Genomic DNA, 20880 nt, shown 5'->3' on the forward strand with positions numbered 1-20880 from the left:
GCCTCTACAAAATAGGGGATATAATTATGGTATTTTTATTATTATTATTTTTTTTTTTTTACTAGTAATGGCAGCGATCTGTGATTTTTATCGTGACTATGACATTGCGGCGGACATATCGGACACTTTTGACACTATTTTGGGACCATTCACATTTATACAGCGATCCGTGCTATAAAAATGCATTGATTACTGTATAAATATGACTGGCAGGGAAGGGGTTAACACTAGGGGCAATCAAAGGGTTAATTGTGTGTCCTAGGGAGTGATTCTAACTGGAGGGGGAGGGGACTCATCAGGGCAGGAGACCGTTTACACACACAGATCCACTTCCTTGCTCTGTGACGAGCAATCGCAGGTGCCTGGCGGAAATCGTGACCACTAGGCAGTGATGCGCGTGTGCCCTCCACACTGCAGGGAATCCCAGGACGTCGGGTATCTGTGGCCGTCAAATGACTATACAGGGGTGGGGAAGTGGTTAAATACAGTGCGTTGAAAAAGTATTTATACCCCTCGAAATTGTTCACAAATTGTCATGTTACAACCAAAAACCGTAAATGCATTTTATTGGGATTTTATGTGATAAACCAACACAATGTGGCAGGAAAATGATAAATGTTTTTCAAAATTGTTTACAAATAAACATGTGAAAAATGTGACGTGCATTTGTCTTCAGCCCCCCTGATTCAGTACTTTGTAGAACCACCGTTCGCTGCAATTACAGCTGCAAGTCTTTTTGGGGATGTCTCTACCAGCTTTGCACATCTAGAGAGTGAAATGTTTGTCCCTTCTTCTTTGCAAAATAGCTCAAGCTCAGCCAGATTGGATGGAGAGCGTCTGTTAACAGCAATTTTCAGGTCTTGCCACAGATTCTTAATTGGATTTATGTCTGGACTTTGACAGGGCCCTTATAACACATGAATATGCTTTGATCTAATCCATTCTATTGAAGCTCTGGCTGTATGTTTAGGTTCATTTATCCTGCTGGAAGGAGAACCTCCACCCCAGTCTCAAGTCTTTTGCAGTCTCCAACAGGTTTTCTTCTAAGATTGCCCTGTATTTGGCTCTATCCATTTTTCCATCAACTCTGACCAACTTCTCTGTCCCTGCTAAAGAACAGCATCCCCACAACATAATGCTGCCACCACCATGTTTCACGGTGGGGATGGTGTGTTCAGGGTGATGTGCAGTGTTAGTTTTCCGCTACACATAGCGTTTTGCTTTTAGGCCAAAAAGTAAAATTTTGGACTCATTTGACCAGAGCACCTTCTTCCACATGTTAGCTGTGCCCCCCGTATGTCTTCTTGCAAAACTGAAAATGGGACTTCTGATGGCTTTCTTCTTGCCACTCTTCCATAAAGGCCAGATTTGTGGAGTGCAGGACTAATAGTTGTCCTGTGGACAGATTCTCCCACCTGAGCTGTGGATCTCTGCAGCTCTTACAGAGTTATCTTGGCTGCTTCTCTGATTAATGCTCTTCTGGCCTGGCCTGTCAGTTTAGGTGGACGGCCATGTCTTGGTAGGTTTGCAGTTGTGCCATACTCTTTCCACTTTCAGATGATGGATTGAACAGTGCTCCCCGTGAGATGTTCAAAGCTTGGGATATTTTTTTTATAACCTAACCCTGCTTTAAACTTCTCCATGACTTCATGCCTGACCTGTCTGGTTTGTTCCTTTGGCCGACATGATGTTGTTTGTTCACTAAGGTTCTCTAACAAACCTCTGAGGGCTTTACAGAAGAGATTTTTTTATACTGAGATTAAATTACACACAGGTGGAAACTAATTAGGTGACTTCTGAAGGCAATTGGTTCCACTAGATTTCAGTTAGGGGTATCAGAGTAAAGACGGCTGAATACAAATGCACGCCAATTTGTAAAAAAAAAAAATTAAAACCATTTAGCATTTCCCTTCCATTTCACAATTATGTGCCACTTTGTTTTGTTCTATAATATAAAATAAATGTATGTTTTTTTGGTTGTAACATGACAAAATGTGAAAAATTTCAAGGGGTATGAATACTTTTTCAAGGCACTGTATCACTAAAAGAAAGCATCACAGCACTCAAAAGTAGCCTAGTAATTAAGCGATACTGCACGCCGGTACTGGTACACAAGTGGTTAATGCTCCTCTCTAGCCTGGACAGTATTGATTTTCTATTATTCCTATCAATGATAGGATTAGGCTCACCCCTGGCAAAAATCAATTGACACGTGTAATTTTCTAGAAAGAAAAGATATATGTCATCTTTCCAAAACGGTGTTCACTTCAAATGCTGCATTAGGCAACACAGTGAATAAAAATCAACTTCTTAAATAAAATCAAACTTTCTCACACACCTATATGCATCTAAAAATATATTTCTAACAACACCTCTATTGCCCGTAGAATACGGACCTCCATTTGTAAAGCAATCTGAAAAGTAAAATAAGTCCACAAACAGCAAACACTGTTACATGACCATCTCAGCCATTAACAGGACAGTTACAATCAATAAAAATGCTTTTGAAGGTCACAGTCAGGTTATCGTAACTGAAGTCACTAAAATAAACAGTCCATAAACTCTGACTTGTGGACAAAATATTTACACTGTAAACTGATCCATCCTGTGACTGAATACACTCAATAAACTGACAGTTTCAGATAACTCCAGGCTTGTGGGCAGATGAAAGTAATCTGAATGTAGTACAGACATACAATGTGATTTCACATAACAAATACAGAATACAAAAAATATATATATATATATATATATATATATATATATATATATATATATATATATATATATATATATATATATATTGTACCTATGAATATATACCAGGATAGAAAACAAAAATGTGGATTTTGTCTTTTAAAGTTTGGTCCAAAATGTAAAAAAACAAACATTCAGTACAGTGGAAAAAAATCAAAAAGTCCCCTAGTCTAAACAAACATTTGGTAAAGATTATAACGGAAAATAGTTTGATTGATTTAAATAGAATAAATAGAAATTCCAGACAAAAACTTGTTTTTGTGGTCACCTTAACTTTGGCTTTTTTTTCTTTCAAAAGTTTTTTATTTCACAGTAATATAGTAACTGTCAGAATAATGGAAATGCAGAGGAGAAGGTTAGTACTGGGGGTCCCCGACTTACGAACGAGTCGTGGACTTTCCTGTTGTTTGTAATCCGAAAATGTTCGCAAGTCGAGCCGTGCATGCCCAGAATGGCAATTACGAACATCTCCGATGTTTTCCGATGTTCTGTCGAATGCCGTTCTGCACATGCGCGGCCAACTACGAACATTCCCAACATTTTCCGATGTTATCCGAGGCTCCGTCTGGCTGCGCAGCAGATGGTCCGCGCAGAATGGAAGATGGTCCCCACAGTGTCCCGTTCGTAAGTAGGAGTAGTTCGTATGTCGACCCCCTGTAGCAATGAAAACTGAAGAAGCCCCTGGGGGAAGTTCTATCAGATATGGTCTAAGCTATGTAGGAACCTCCGCAGATTTCTCGGTTTTGATCTTGGAACTTTGGCTTTTTGTTGTCAACAGGATGGACTGTTTTATCAGTACAAGAGTACAGGTAATATCTTTGAATGTTGGAAAATGATCCACTGACAAGTTTATCCACACTTTGGGGGATTCCCTTTTTTTTCTGTTGTGTAACTGGGATGATAAAATAAAATCCCCTTAAAGCAGAACCCCACCCAAATTGTAAAAGCCCAGGTGCATGATGTATTTTAAGTCACTTCCTGGTATTCAGAGGCACTGGAGACATTGCCTCACAGCTGCCCCCTGAGAAGGCCATATCACCAGTGCCTTCCACTGAAGTCTTGAAAAACTGTGTGATCTTGCAAGATTTTGCAAAATGTTATGACATCCCAGAGCGGGGTGGGAGGGAAGCACGGTTTAAAATATTTTTGTTTATACGTTGCCACGGCTTCAGCCACGTCATTATCAGCTGGCATAATCAAGCCCTTGTTGCCAATACCACGGCAACATATAAATCCAACAAAAAAGTAGACATACTTATTCTAAGATGCTTTTTTCTCCAATGTACACACAAGGTGGCACCACTCTTGGTTACTGGTACCTTCTCTCCAGGTGCCAGGTTCAGACAACCTCCCACTTGTCACAAACTCAGAATATGGATATATGGAAAGAACCCGCACTCTGGAATCCATCCAAATTCTTTATTCGATAATCACAAAATACAAAGCAGTTACTCTGTACTTATTATTGGTGATTATCGAATAAAGAACGTGGATGGATTTCAGAGTGCGGGTTCTTTCCATATATCCATATTCTGAGTTTGTGACAAGTGGGAGGTTGCACCTGGAGAGAAGGTACCAGTAACCAACAGTGGTGCCACCTTGTGTGTACATTGAAGAAAAATGCATCTTACAATAAGTATGTCTACTTTTTTTCCCAAAAGTGTCAGCACTTTTTTTTCTTTAATGGAGAAACACAGCAATAAAAATATGAACACTTTCTCATTATGTCCAAAATTAGAAAAGTTTGGAATACTATTCAATAATTTGTTATTCTCGCTCTGGATTAACAATAAATTATATTACTAATATTTGATGATCATATCTATGTATATAACATTTGTTTGTTTTGAAAGAATTGCTAATTTACTTTTCAGAACACTTAGGATACCCTTACTTTTCACTATACAAGACATACAGCACTATGGCTCAAAAATCAACACTGCATTCCGAATTGCTTGGATCATACGCCAAACCCCGGAACTGCCTGTATGGAATCAATGGAGTATACTTATAAGGCAGTAAATGTGACTTTCAACAAACATTTACTGCAGGTGCATCTTCCTGGTGCCCATGAGAAATTGGAATGCCGCACTCTGATGACACCACTTTTCGTAAAAACTTTATTCAAAGTAAGCATTCTGGAATTCCCCGCCTGTGAATTATATTTCTCTCATTTCAATCCTTACAGACTTAGCCCTGGTTCACACTGGTGCAATTTGACATGTCAAATCGCATGCCAAATCGGCAACATTTGACGGCAATGGCACCGCCCTAATCAATGCGGCGCCACATCTGCAGTGCTGCACCGATTTCAAAAAGTCGTTTCTGTACTACTTTTTGCGATTTCAACCCACAATTTACATTGATATCTGCACAGATGTCTCTGTAATAGCGGCTGAAATCAGGACTGACAGGCAGGAGTGAAATCGTGCGAGTTCAGCTAAACTCGCATGGTTGTACTCCCGCAACCCAGTGTGAACCTGGGCTGAATCATAGAGATCTTCACAATTAAGTTTGGACCCACACCAAAATCTGAATAAAACGCAAGCTCATCCCTAAAGGCGAGGAACAGAGTTTAGACTAGCCTTCCCCTTCAGTAGAGATTACATAAATAAGTGCCTCGATTTATGGTCACATAACTAGTTCTAGAAGGCGTTTGGAGCAGCATTTTCCTCCAGAAAATGTATTTCAGTCTTCTAACTATTAATTTATGTTATCCACCTCAGCAAGACTGCTAACATACATTAGTTTTAAAAATAACATTATAAAATAATTCTGTTTTAAAATAGTGTACAAACAGTTAGAAAAGGGATTTTGCTTTGTAACACAAACTTTACCTATTTCTCCAGGAACATGCTTGCCATAGAACTGGAAACAAACAGTAACGTTGGCACAGTTCACATGTTGTGTACCATCATGGCACTGTGGTGCAGTGATATTAATAGATGATGGCAGCAATATGGAGACCTTCACAGTAATTACTGGTCTTGTCCTATGGAAAAAATAATGAGTTAATGGAGCGACCATTTAGAAGGAACATACATGCACCAAGGCAGCCTCAAATTACAACATATTCAATCCCTACCTCCTCAAATCTTCAATATTTACAGTAAATGAAAAAAATTACGCTTCTGGTCAAATCCCATGATTTGTAAATTTTCAGTCTTATATTCAGTGAAAAAGCTGAAGCTGAAATACGGCTGGATATTCCAACAAGTCTGTGATCCATATACCTCAATTTCAATGACTTCAAGAAATGAAAAGTTAGTGGTTGCAAAGGCTGAAGGTATTTTATCATCATGCATTCTAAGAAAACCTTCATTGTGGAGCTTCCTCCTCAGCACCCCTAATACTCACCTAAGCGCGATCTCGATCCAGCGATGTGAACTAGACACGCTTTCTGTGTCTAAGGCTTTATGTACACACTATCTCACGAAATCCTTGTTATCGTCCTGAAGAAGCCCCACGGCGAAAACGTGCGTCGGCGACTTCTGAGGATTTTGTATACAGTGGTCATTTGTTGTATTTGTAATTCATTACCATGTATTTTTTTGTAACTTTATATGATATTAAACTTTATTTTTAATATACTTCCTTGGCCTCAAAGTCTGACCATCAATATCTACTCGTAGTTGTTGTTTCCCCTTTACTAAGGCTTTATGTACACTAGAAGTTCCTAAACTTGAGTTTAGGAGCTTTTGACTTATTTTGCCAAAGCTTCCAAATTCCACTCCATAAAAGACTATGGGCCAAATCCTCAGCCAGGCGGCGTAACTTAACTTGCAGCAGTTAAGTTACACTGACTTAAAGTTTTTACCTAAGTGCCTGATCCACAAAGCACTTACGTAAAAATTTCAAGCCGTGTAAGTTAAGTGCCGCCGTCGTAAGGCGTTCCTCCTCTCCGGGGGGCGTTTACAATTTAAATGAGGCGCGCTCCCGCGCCGGCCGTACTGCGCATGCGTGTGACGTCATTTTCCCGACGTGCATCGCGCGAACGTAATTGACGCCGGGCGGCTTTGTGGATTGCGACGGGACACTAAAGTTGCGACGGGTGAAAAAAAGACGCGCCGGGAAAACAAATAATTATAAAAAAAAATGACAGCGTCGCTCGGCATGCATTCCTGAGGGAGAACTCCATGCCAATTTTCAAAGAAAAAAACGGCATGGGTTCCCCCTCAGGAGCATACCAGGCCCTTAGGTCTGTTATGGGTTGTAAGGAGACCCCCCTCCGCCGCAAAATTGACGTAGGGGGTCCCCCTACAATCCATACCAGACCCGTATCCAAAGCACGCTACCCGGCCAGCCAGGAAGGGAGTGGGGACGAGCGAGCGCCCCCCCCCCCTCCTGAGCCGTGCCAGGCCGCATGCCCTCAACATGGGGGGGTTGGGTGCTCTGGGGCAGGGGGGCGCACTGCGGGCCCCCCCACCCCAGAGCACCCTGTCCCCATGTTGATGAGGACAGGACCTCTTCCCGACAACCCTTGCCATTGGTTGTCGGGGTCTGCGGGAGGGGACTTATCGGAATCTGGGAGTCCCCTTTAATAAGGGGGCCCCCAGATACCGGCCCCCCACCCTAAGTGAATGGATATGGGGTACATCGTACCCCTATCCATTCACCTGTAGGCAAAAAGTAAAAGTTAATAAACACACAACACAAGGCTTTTTAAAATAATTTATTATTCTGCTCCGGAGGCCCCCCCTGTCTTCGTTATTAGCTCAATTAGCAGGGGGGGCTTCTTCTTCCGCTCTCCGGGGGTCTTCTTCCACTCTCCGGGGGTCTTCCGCTCTCCGGGGGGGGCTTCTCCGGACTCCGGGGGGCTTCTTCCATCTTCTCCCCTCTTCCGCTCTTGACTCGGCGAACCCCGGTTCTTCTGCAGCTCTCCGGTGCCTTCTTCTTCAGCGCTGGCTGCCTGCTATGTTTGTGTGTTAGCTCGATTTCAAACAGGCAGCCGGCGCGGTCTTCTGTGGCGTCAGGGTCTTCTGGTCTTCGGTTCTTCCGATGTTGCCTCGTCGCCTCTTGTCGCTGTAATGATGGAAGCGCGCCTTGCATCACATTTATATAGGCATCACCGTCCCATCATGCTCCGGTAGGTACCCACGTGGTGGGTGCCTACCCACGTGCACCCACCACGTGGGTACCTACCGGAGCATGATGGGACGGTGATGCCTATATATATGGGATGCAAGGCGCGCTTCCATCATTACAGCGACAACAGGCGACGAGGCAACATCGGAAGAACAGAAGACCAGAAGACCCTGACGCCACAGAAGACCGCGCCGGCTGCCTGTTTGAAATCGAGCTAACACACAAACATAGCAGGCAGCCAGCGCTGAAGAAGAAGGCACCGGAGAGCTGCAGAAGAACCGGGGTTCGCCGAGTCAAGAGCGGAAGAGGGGAGAAGATGGAAGAAGCCCCCCGGAGTCCGGAGAAGCCCCCCCCGGAGAGTGGAAGAAGACCCCCGGAGAGCGGAAGAAGAAGCCCCCCCTGCTAATTGAGCTAATAACGAAGACAGGGGGGGCCTCCGGAGCAGAATAATAAATTATTTTAAAAAGCCTTGTGTTGTGTGTTTATTAACTTTTACTTTTTGCCTACAGGTGAATGGATAGGGGTACGATGTACCCCATATCCATTCACTTAGGGTGGGGGGCCGGTATCTGGGGGCCCCCTTATTTGAGGGGACTCCCAGATTCCGATAAGCCTCCGCCCGCAGACCCCGACAACCAATGGCAAGGGTTGTCGGGAAGAGGTCCTGTCCTCATCAACATGGGGACAGGGTGCTCTGGGGTGGGGGGGCCCGCAGTGCGCCCCCCTGCCCCAGAGCACCCAACCCCCCCATGTTGAGGGCATGCGGCCTGGCACGGCTCAGGAGGGGGGGGGGCGCTCGCTCGTCCCCACTCCCTTCCTGGCTGGCCGGGTAGCGTGCTTTGGATACGGGTCTGGTATGGATTGTAGTGGGACCCCCTACGTCAATTTTGCGGCGGAGGGGGGTCTCCTTACAACCCATAACAGACCTAAGGGCCTGGTATGCTCCTGAGGGGGAACCCATGCCGTTTTTTTCTTTGAAAATTGGCATGGAGTTCTCCCTCGGGAATGCATACCAAATGCCGTCGCTTGAATGGGCCTTTACAAGGTGTGACTAACTTTACACTTTGTAAAAGCAGCCCTAGTTTTACACCAGGCAAACTAACACTTACGGCGAAAAAACTAGGTACAAAAGCTTTGAGGATCGCCCTAAGTGCTAATTTGCATACTAACAGAGGCATTTCGACTCGAAATGCCCCCAGTGGCGGATGCGGTACTGCATCTTAAGATCCGGCAGTGTAAGTCCCTTACAGATGTCGGATCTTCTGCCTAACTTAGGAAAACTGCTTCTGAGGATCAGTTCCAAAGTTAGAACCAGAGATACGACGGCTTACGCCGGAGTATCTCTTTTGTGGATTTGCCCCTATGTATCAGTGAACACATATGCTTTTAGTGGACTTTAGAAGCTGCTGCGGTTAGGTGAGGTTCAACCTCCCTTTCCTGAATGCAGAAGGATCGTGCTCAGGATAGGAACGTTTTAACTGCTGGACGCGGGTGAACGAAACCACAGAAAGACCAAAGCAATTTGCGTTTTCCCACATACTCAATAAATGTAGGCAGGGTGTACATGAAGCTTTATGACGCAGAGAGCCAGCACGGGAGTGAGCATGCACGGGTGCCCCCACAGCAAGTAGCTTGCTTTGGGGCACTCGGCAAGGGGGAGGGGACCAGGGCGCCAACGGGGAACCTAAGAAGAGGAGGATTGGGGCTGCTCTCTGAAAAAACACTGCACAGAGCAGATAAGTATGACATTTTTGCTATTTTTTTTTTACATAAAAAAAGAAAATGTCCTTTACAATCAATTTAAGGATGTGATTATTTTCAAAAATCTGTAGTTAACACCAAGAGCGTGCAGGACAACATTAAAATATTTTTGAGCTAGAAGCATTACAAGAAACATTCCCAAAGCAGATTTGGTGGCTGTGACTTTTGTGAATAGGAGTTAATAGGAACCGGAGAAATGGTACTGGCATATTTTATGTTCTTTTGCTCAATCTATGAGATTTAGCAAATACATGATACATTTTAACTGACATTTAAAGAAACTGTATGTATGAAGTGGATATCATTGAGGTTAGAACCTTTTTATTGCTGTCTTTGCACTCATTATGCAAATGTACCCTTCTTTTGTGTCCTGTGGCCTGCTGGAGGTTCCTTAACTACATGTCCCAAAGGCATTATGGTCATCAGGTGAAGAAGTTAGGAATATTCTCTCAACTGGGCCAAAGGTACCAATAAAACCCAACAGAATATCCAATCCTTCTCTACTCCATCTAAAACTAAAACAATGGCTGGTATGGAGGCTGTGTTAACTGTTTCTGTTGAAAAGATAAAGAAAATATTCAAAAGTGCCCAACCTGTTCCATAAAATAGTTTGTACTTATTTTTAAAGAATTCTTAAAGTCTATATTTTTAAAGAACTAAGGCATTTGTTTAGATTTCACATACAATGACCTTGTTCATCTTCTACATAGCAAGAAGGGGTTAAGGGTTGGTGATTCAGTGACACATAGCTTGGCCATCTTCCAAGTGTTCTCACCCCAGAGAATATAGATGCTTAATGAAACTCAATTTCAGTAATTGTTTGCTTGTACAGCATAGGCAGGAAAATTGCAAAAATTACAAAAGTCAGATTTGCTACAGTAATCTCGAGAGTACGGCTAATGCAATTCATGGCCTCTCTACAAACGTTAAACTCCCTGTGTCTGAAAATGTAAGGAAAATCAAATTGAGCATGTCTGATGGGCAAAGCTCAAAGGATAGTTCAAAAGACGAATAAAAAGCTTTCTCGTGTGTTCAGCACAAGGGATTCGGAGTTTCTTTAAACAAAGAGATCGTAAAGGCCACAGTGTTCACTTTTTAAATACAATGGATTCTGTTAAGTTGGAAATATCCTTTTTAAATTATTTATCAGCAGATAAACATTTTCCATACACTTTCTGCATTCAAAGATTTAGACAAAATAAGTACCAAAATGATTATGTCAATGTATATGCAGACATTTCCGTCTTCAGGTTTACACCTCGTTCCAATTTGCTTTTTGAATCTTAAGAGTGAGCGTTACTAAAAGAAATAAAGGAGTTTGGCCGTTATCCAAGCCTGAGGAAGGAGTACGAATACTCCGAACGCGAGCACCGCCCCGCTGACCCGACCCGGAAGTAACGTTATCCGAAGTGTACCACCGATCGTAGTCCCATCCATCTGGAAGCACCGTGCACCAGCAGTGTGGCCGGAGGACAGACCTAATTACGGATACCAGTCCACAACAGTGACATCGGACTCTTCCCTCACCCGGAAGTCGGAGCGGATGAAATCCCATTAACAGGGAGTGCAGAATTATTAGGCAAGTTGTATTTTTGAGGATTAATTTTATTATTGAACAACAACCATGTTCTCAATGAACCCAAAAAACTCATTAATATCAAAGCTGAATATTTTTGGAAGTAGTTTTTAGTTTGTTTTTAGTTTTAGCTATTTTAGGGGGATATCTGTGTGTGCAGGTGACTATTACTGTGCATAATTATTAGGCAACTTAACAAAAAAAAATATATACCCATTTCAATTATTTATTTTTACCAGTGAAACCAATATAACATCTCAACATTCACAAATATACATTTCTGACATTCAAAAACAAAACAAAAACAAATCAGTGACCAATATAGCCACCCTTCTTTGCAAGGACACTCAAAAGCCTGCCATCCATGGATTCTGTCAGTGTTTTGATCTGTTCACCATCAACATTGCATGCAGCAGCAACCACAGCCTCCCAGACACTGTTCAGAGAAGTGTACTGTTTTCCCTCCTTGTAAATCTCACATTTGATGATGGACCACAGGTTCTCAATGGGGTTCAGATCAGGTGAACAAGGAGGCCATGTCATTAGTTTTTCTTCTGTGGAGTACTTGGACGCGTGTGATGGAGCATTGTCCTGCATGAAAATCATGTTTTTCTTGAAGGATGCAGACTTCTTCCATCTGGCCCATCAAGACTCACTCTCATTTCATCAGTCCATAAAACCTTAGAAAAATCAGTCTTGAGATATTTCTTGGCCCAGTCTTGACGTTTCAGCTTGTGTGTCTTGTTCAGTGGTGGTCGTCTTTCAGCCTTTCTTACCTTGGCCATGTCTCTGAGTATTGCACACCTTGTGCTTTTGGGCACTCCAGTGATGTTGCAGCTCTGAAATATGGCCAAACTGGTAGCAAGTGGCATTTCGGCAGCCGCACGCTTGACTTTTCTCAGTTCATGGGCAGTTATTTTGCGCCTTGGTTTTTCCACACGCTTCTTGTGACCCTGTTGACTATTTTGAATGAAACGCTTGATTGTTCGATGATCACGCTTCAGAAGCTTTGCAATTTTAAGAGTGCTGCATCCCTCTGCAAGATATCTCACTATTTTTGACTTTTCTGAGCCTGTCAAGTCCTTCTTTTGACCCATTTTGCCAAAGGAAAGGAAGTTGACTAATAATTATGCACACCTGATATAGGGTGTTGATGTCATTAGACCACACACCTTCTCATTACAGAGATGCACATCACCTAATATGCTTAATTGGTAGTAGGCTTTCGAGCCTATACAGCTTGGAGTAAGACAACATGCATAAAGAGGATGATGTGGTCAAAATACTAATTTGCCTAATAATTCTGCACTCCCTGTATGCCTGTCTTCACCACAATCTTGTGAGTGTACTCAATTAAGTGTTTTTTTTTTTTTATTAAACTGCATACTTACTGCACTTAGATGGCGCTCTTCTCTGTTCCCTTTTATTTTTCAGAGTTTTATTTTTCCTTCTAAAACTTTTTGAATCAGCGGCCTTCTCTGAACAGTTTTTTACTTATTACTATTATTTTGAACTTTACATGGACTAAACCCTCAAAAAGAACTGTTATTCCCTTGGCCTCCCCACCCAATCCCTTCTTATTTGTACTGAGTCTGAGCCTGAGTGCGCCATATTATCCAATCTTGTTTATACTAAAATAAAAAGAAAAACTGCTGCTCCGACATTTTTTAAGTTGGGACTCAACTTTAACAGGATGGCTTTGGAGCATTAGCATAAGCTGTGTGGCCACCTCTTAAAGTGAAGCTTTTCAAAAGGATTGCAAATTCCTGTTATAGCCAAGACTTCTCATGCAGCCCTGGATGCTGCTATCACCTGATGTCTGGAATAGGTACTAATTTTATAGACGCAAATAACTGTTTGTTTCTTCTACAGAACTAGCACCACTTCTCAGGCCCCGTACACAGCCAGAAACTCGATCGCAGCTGAATTCTGCCGAGAAACCCAGCGTGTGTACACTTTCGGCCGAGGAAGCCGACGAGTTCCTCGTCGAGCCAAATAGAGAACATGTTCTCTATTTCCTCGTTGTTCAATGAGGAAAGTTGGCTCGCCGAGATCCTCGGCGGCTTCACACAGAACTCGACGAGCAAAATGATGAGTTTTGCCCGTCGAGTTCCTCGGACGTGTGTACGGGGCCTCAGAGTTAACCAATGGCAGCCAACTGCTTGATTGGAATCTCTGCTGTCACAGGTAACAACCAATCTGACAGGTTCGCTTTAAATAAATACAAAAGTAGCCACCAGAAATCAGCATACTATTGAGTTTATTTACTATGGAAAATAGGCTGCTTATTTTGCAAGTTGCACTTTGCAAGGGCATTTTCCTTAGAACTTAGTGAATGTAGTGAAATTTCACTTTGCAAAGAATACCCATTCACATGCAAGTAAAATTTTTTAAAAAAATGCATTTTTGTTTGCACATGATTGGATGGTGCAAGTCATCAGAACTCCACTTCATTCAATTCAGTTCAGGGGCTTATTCCCATGCTCCCTTGCAAAGTGAACAGTCTATTTACATTTAGTAAATCATCCCTTATATCTATATGTGTACCAGTTATCTGCAAAGTAAGGGAGGTCGACACCTAATCAATCAATACCTGGGTATAGGCTACTTGTAATGTCTCACGCGGTTATCGGACTTGATATTGTTTGGGAAGCCTGGAAAATCTGTGTCTACCATTTCAAAAGCAGTATTTATTTGTGTATATAGTGCCGAATATTTCACTTTTGCTTCAAGAGCAACATGGAGCTATGGAAAAAGTAAACCTGATGGATCAGATCCAGGCAAAAGTTCAAGACAACATAGGTTAAGGCAAGAGGTATTACAGTGGGTGACCGCGATATTGTGTCAATCTCGCTCCCTTTCTCGGCGACATTGACCACCTGCGAGCCCCATCGCGGGAGCCAGCGCCGAGCTGGCTTGCCGCGATAGAGACAAAGCCGTCATAGAAGCGACAGGAGATCCGCCAATTCTAGCGTCGGCATTTGGTATGCATTCCTGAGAGGGAGAACTCCACGCCAATATTTAAATAAAAAACCGGCATGGGTTCCCCCCCCCAGGAGCATACCAGGCCCTTGGGTCTGGTATGGGTTGTAGGGAGACCCCCCCCCCCCACGCCGAAAAACCGACGTATTGGCGTGGAGTTCTCCCTCTCAGGAATGCATACCAAATGCCGACGCTAGAATTGGCGGGAATCCAAGTCGGATCCCCGTCGCTTCTATGACGCGCACGTTGGAATGTGCTTTGCTTATTCCAGCGAGTGCGAGATGTCGGCGAGATGTCAGCACCATGTCACCACCGAGAATCAGCGCGATGCTGTCGTGCTAAAAACACAATATCACAGTCACCCACTGTACTTTACCAAATCAGCTCTACAGAATCAAAGTACACACCATTGGTTATTATTGTCTTGGAAAATGCTTTACTATAAATTTTAATTGTAATCCCTGTGGTCCTTTCACACAAAAAAAAGAAAGCGGCTATGCATTGGTATACATAGATGCTAAATTTACAATAGGATAATGTAAGATAAAGCAAATTTACAGGATGCCTGCAGTGTATTTCTAGAGGCCACTTTGCTTGATTTCTGAAAATGTCACTATGTTCAATCACTTGAGCTGTGCTATAAGTCCCAACGTGGTGTCAAACATCTATCTTGATGTATTGCTGCGTGTGAATAACGTGCTCCTCGCTGCCCTCTGGGGACACCTTATTTGACTGTACAGTGTAGGTATAGGAAACAGAGAAGGCGCAAAAGGCCTAGCGCATTATCCTTAAAACATGTTTTATTGAATATTGTAAAACGGAGGTAAATGTACTCACAAACCAATGCTTGCATCATAGCTTAGACATAACATCATCTGCTTAAGTCCATATCTATAAATTCACAATGCTCGTAGACAAATCGACTAACGAGTTTCGAGGCAACCCTCTTCTTCAGAGCCTTGTTTAGATGGCTATTTGTATAGCTGAGGGATTCTTGTGGTCCAATTCCGTGCCTCTCAGTCAGTGCTGTCACTTTGCAGATTCTCCTCTCATGTCAAACATGATGAGCATTGTGAATTTACAGATATGGACTTGAGCAGATGATGTTATGTCTAAGCTATGAAGCAATCATTGGTTTGTGAGTACATTTACCTCCGTTTTACAATATTCAATAAAACAGGTTTTAAGAATAATGTGCTAGACCTATGCGCCGTCTCAGTTTCCTATACCTACAGTCATTTCTTATATGGGAGAATAATTCCCACTAATACCTTTAACTGCACTTATGTCAAATCTAGCAACTCAGCAAGGGGAATGCACACAGCAATAAAAAAAAAAAAACACTGAATGAGAAACACTCCCAAATTTGACATTTATTAAAGTTCTACCACTTTCCCATTAAAGGTGTACATCTTTGGCAAATAACACCAGATCAGTCACTAAAAAAAAAATAGGTTTACTGTCTTTACAGTTTTTAATCATCCAATATTTGAAATAATAGGCACGTTTACTTGCTATATTGCATACAGCTTTCAAAACAGGCATATGGAAGTAAAAATTAGTAAGAAAAAAATTGGTTGGCTTCCAAGTTAAATCTACATTTTCTTGGGCTGTCCCTTTAGTGAACCTTTCATTGTGATATTAACCTAACCTTGGTTTGCACTGCATCAGATTTTTTAGCAGTATTTGATTGTGACAATGAAGTTTGTGAAAGCACATGAAAAATCATGAGATGCACCATAGAGAATAGTTTTGAGGCCAAAAGTAATCTTTAATCAGTGTCAAACACTATAGTCCAACTTGAATTCATAATGGAAGAGAACATTCTTGTATGACAGGGGCTAATAGTGAGCTTAGTTTTATGTATATTCCAAAATATTAGGATCTACACTGTACTGAAATATTGTCACTAGTGATAGCTTTTAGAATTCTTAATATCTCATTGTTCATATACAGTGTGTATATATATATATATATATATATATATATATATATATATATATATATATATATATATATATATATATATTTATTGCACATTCACATCAACCCCTGCCCTCAATCTTAGGTCCTGTACACACGATCGGTTTGTCCCGACCGATGGACTGTTTTCAATCGGACAAACCGATCATGTGTGGGCCCCATCGGTGTAAAAAAATAGAACATGTTTAAAATATTTCCTATGGATAAAAAAACGATAGAAAAATCCGATCGCCTGTATGGAACTCCATCGCATGCTCAGAATCAAGTCGACGCAAGCTTGGAAGCATTGAAGTTCATTTTTTTCGGCTCGTCGTAGTGTTGTACGTCACCACATTTGGACACGATCGAATTTTTGACTGATGGTGTGTAGGCAAGACTGATGAAAGTCAGCTTCATCGGATATCTGATGAAAAAATCCATCAGACCGTTTTCATCAGATGAACAGATGAACTGATTGTGTGTACAGGGCATTACAGGTAAATGGCAAAACAAAATTACAAAATGTGTCCTCCAGTTGATTTGGAGTTGTATCTTTGAGGTCTAGTATAACATCTTATTGGAGTTGTTCTTATAGCTAGATTAACTGGAGGTGCCTGTGTGCCCCAAAACACTGTTCATCTTAAACTCATTGTTTTCCGGTATTAGCACACATTTAACCCCTTTATTGTCCTAGATGTTACGCTTTCCCAGACAGTGTCATTATACAGTGACAGTGCATAATATCAGCACTGATCATTGTATAAAAGCCCATACACACGATCAGACTTTTTGGCAAAAAATGTCCGACGGACCTGTTTGATCGGACAATTCGACCGTGTGTACGCTTCATCGGACAAATTTTTTGGCTTTTTCATCGGACACATGTCCGCTGTACGAACAGACAAACTTTCCGGCAACAAATGCCCTACGTCGGCTAATCTGATCGTGTGTACACAAGTCTATCGGACTAAAGTCCAAAGTACAAACACGCGTTCTCACAACCAATGTTGAAGATCAGACAACAATAGCAGACGTTGCCCAAAGGGTGGCAGTAAAGAGCAGAAAAAAACACGTAGTACACCTATCAAGTCACTACGTTGGTGTTTGTTGGCTGAAAAAGTCCTGCCGTGTGTATGCATACCAAGTTCACGGACAACGCTCTTCGGATAGAAATCCACGGAAAAGTCTGATGGAAGTCCGATCGTGTGTACGAGGCTTTAGTGTCACTGGTTATGTCAGATTGCCTGCCACACTATTTCAGTCCCATTATAAATAGCTGATTACTGCCATTAGTAGAAAACAAAATGCAATATATATAGCACAGTTTGTAGATACTATAACTTTCACGCAAACCAATCAATATACACGTATTGGGACTTTTTTAGCCAAAATTTATGAATAATTTGTATTTATTTTTTTCGAACTTTAAATTATTATTTTTTTATATTGGAAGAAGTATACAGATATTGTACAATGGGGTATACAACAGTACATATCAACATAAGTTTACCAAAAGTTTGTCAAAAGCAACAAATATCAATGTGGTGGGAATATAAAGACCAAAAGATTAAAAAATAAAAATAAATTGTGGATATGTTTTATATAAGAAAGTAAAAAATATTGTGTTTTTTTTCAACATTTTCAATCTTTTTTTTGTTTGCATCGCAAAAAAAAAACTGTGGTGATCAAATACCACCAAAAGAAAGCTCTAATTGTGAGAAAAAAAATTACATAAATTTCATTTGGGTACAGCATTGCATGACCGTGAAATTACCAGTTAAAGAAGCACAGTGCAAAAAATGTCATGAAGGCTTAAAACCTCCTGAAGCTGAAGTGTCAGTCACCAGCTCTTTGCTCTGCCCCCTCTCGCTCACTGGAGTGCTAGGCTGTGGAGGGGGTAGGAGCAGCCGGCTCAGGCTCTCAGCGGTTTGCTGAGAGGCTGAGCCAGGGATCTAGCAGATCCTGTTTCCGTGGTCATAATGACGCAAAGCCTAAACCAACTTCTATGAAAATGGGTCACAGGAGTGCAGAACAAACTGCATTCCTGTGATCCACAAACAAGCTTTGGCTGTACTTCTCCTTTAATTGTCCAGTCTGCTAGTCCACCAAAAAGTGGTATTTTAGTTATAGATGAATCCTGGTGAACCCGTCACACATCCCAGTATACTGCAGGACCAGTCTTATGCCGCGTACACACAATCAGGCTTTTGCCCGGCCAGATCACATCGGAATTCGATCGAAAAAAAAATAGAACATGTTCTATATCTAAACTTAGATGGAATTAATCAGAATATTCGATGAAAAAACTTTGATGGGGCTACACGATCGGAAAATCCGATGGAAAAAGTCAGACTTTTTCCATTGGAAATTCCGATCGTATGTACGGGGCATTAAGGAAAGACATGTCTTGCGGAGTAGGGAGATGGCTTTGAGTCATCAGCAAGTGCCAGTCAGCTCCGGAAGCCAATATGGCTGTGATGTGGAGGAACAGAAATACTGAGAAATATTCACTGTATGTAAGACAGCACTGGACTGCACGAGTCGGTAAGTTCAGTATATGTCTTAAAAGGCAGCAGCTGTAGCTGATGACTTAATGTTCGCAAACCCAGGTAAAGTTCCTCTTTAGGTAGTCCAACTGTGAGAGCTGCGCATCATAATTTATAACTTATTAAGTACAGTATATGTCGTAAAAGGCAGCAGCTACAGTACTTGTAGCTGATGACTTAATTTTCCCAAACCCAGGTAAAGTTCCTCTGTACAGTAGGTAGTCCAACTGTGAGAGCTGCGCATCATAATTTATAACTTGGCTATAAAGTTACTAAAGGATTTGAAATTGTCCACAAAAAAGATTCTCACTTTATTTATCTAATTCTGTGAAGATAAAATAAGTCTTTGATTATTGGATAATTGAAGTCAATCTTCACGTACTTCATTATGCGATCATTCTCAAATCCCTTAGTAAATCAATCTCATTTATTGCGTCTGCCATCCCATGTAGTAATATTATTCACTTTAAATTATAAAAATTACAAAGGAAGTTCCAAAAAAACACACAAAAATCTCAGAGGACAGGAACCAATCCTCATTATCTATATAACATATGACAAAGTGAAACTGCGTACAACAGGAAATGCGTCAGTGCTTAATCTTGTATCCTGTGCTCTTTTGAAATAAAGGAAAGACATTTTAATCGCAGTGTGTGATCTTCTCTTCTTCTTCATTTGGATGTTGCTGAAGCTGTGAAGCATACATATCACCGAGGACTGTTTCCCGTTCAATTAAGATTTCTGTGTGTTTCTGTCGATCTCTCTGCATTTCAGTACCTGCTGTTGCAATTTCCATTACTAAAATGAATACAAACTTCTACATCAGCAGTGGAAGGTCTCATAGTGGCTACAGTAGGTGTGCACACCCAAGAACGTAAGCACAGCAATCTCTGCGATGGTGCCCCCAATAAAATATGCACTTTGACTGCGGCAAAGAAGAGTCAGGTCACCAGATTGTCTGTGTTGATAGGGCTTTGTAAATCTCAGGACTGGTTGAAGAGAATTACAAATATTTAACACTTAAAAGAGCTTATAAATCTTTATTTTAACTGTGAATTTAGTGGTTTGCCTGGAGCTCAGGTTTAACAGATCAGTACTGTAGGTGTTGCCTTTTTGATGGAATTATGCTGTTATGCCTATGACTACTTATAAATAGTGTTGCTCACGAATATTCGCATTGCGAATATTCAACTCGAATATAGCATATTCGAGAAATCGCGCTATATTTCGAATTTCGCGGTGAATATTCGCAATTCCGAATATTCGCATTTTTTCAATTTGATTTTTAAAACAGATCACATCCTATCGACGTCTAAAAGCATTGCTGGTATGATTAGAGACCCTGGGCCGAGTAGCTAAGCTGAGGCGATCCTTTTATGTTGCCAAATTGAAAAAAAAAAATTTCGATTTTTCGCTATTGCGAATGCGAAAATGATTGCGAATTTTCGATAACTGTGGTAGGAGAACTCTGATTGTCTCTGATGCAAAAGGGGGGGGGGGGGCTTTGTGTATGTGTATGTTATGAATATTTGTATGTTTGATATTATTTTTTTTTGTAAGAAGGAAAAAATTGCGCATACCTTAAAAAAGGGGAGAATACAGCAGCAACTCAAAAATGTTATACAACATAAATTAATACAAGACAGAAAATGGAGTCGCTCTACAAGAATAAAAAATATGTCTAGTGACAAGACATGTGGGCAAATTATAAAATAAGCAAGCGCAAATAACTTGTGAAATACACAGTGAAACAAATATATAAAGAAATATAGTCCCAATAATAGAAAAATAATCTTTCATAAAAATGTCTTTGATATGTGAAGTGAAAAAAAGTCCAAAGCATGCAGCATGAACGTGTTCAATCTTCAAGGTGTTTGATTGACAAACGGCTGTGACAGATGGATAGAGTAAAGAATCACCACCAATGCAAAACACTTTTTATTTTCTATTGTAAAATATCAAGAATATTCTGAGCCAATCAGAGTGCTCCTTCTGCATTTGCCGAATATTCGCAATTATTTTGTATTGTAAAATATCAAGAATATTCTGAGCCAATCAGAGTGCTCCTTCCGCATTTGCCGAATATTCGCAATTATTTTGTATTGTAAAATATCAAGAATATTCTGAGCCAATCAGAGTGCTCCTTCCGCATTTGCCGAATATTCGCAATTATTTTGTATTGTAAAATATCACGAATATTCTGAGCCAATC

General features: G+C 41.3%; 1 protein-coding gene across 1 annotated transcript in view; it reads right to left on the reverse strand.

The window, feature by feature from the left end:
• Positions 1-20880, reverse strand: part of ITGA9 (integrin subunit alpha 9) — a 487954-nt gene that overhangs the window by 284772 nt on the left and 182302 nt on the right. The window contains exon 14 of the mRNA XM_040353279.1: positions 5595-5749. Within this exon, the coding sequence (XP_040209213.1) occupies positions 5595-5749 (155 nt within the window). The remainder of the gene's footprint in view (positions 1-5594; positions 5750-20880) is intronic.

The sequence above is a fragment of the Rana temporaria genome, chromosome 5 (assembly GCF_905171775.1).
Source record: "Rana temporaria chromosome 5, aRanTem1.1, whole genome shotgun sequence".
Taxonomy (NCBI): Eukaryota; Metazoa; Chordata; class Amphibia; order Anura; family Ranidae; genus Rana; species Rana temporaria.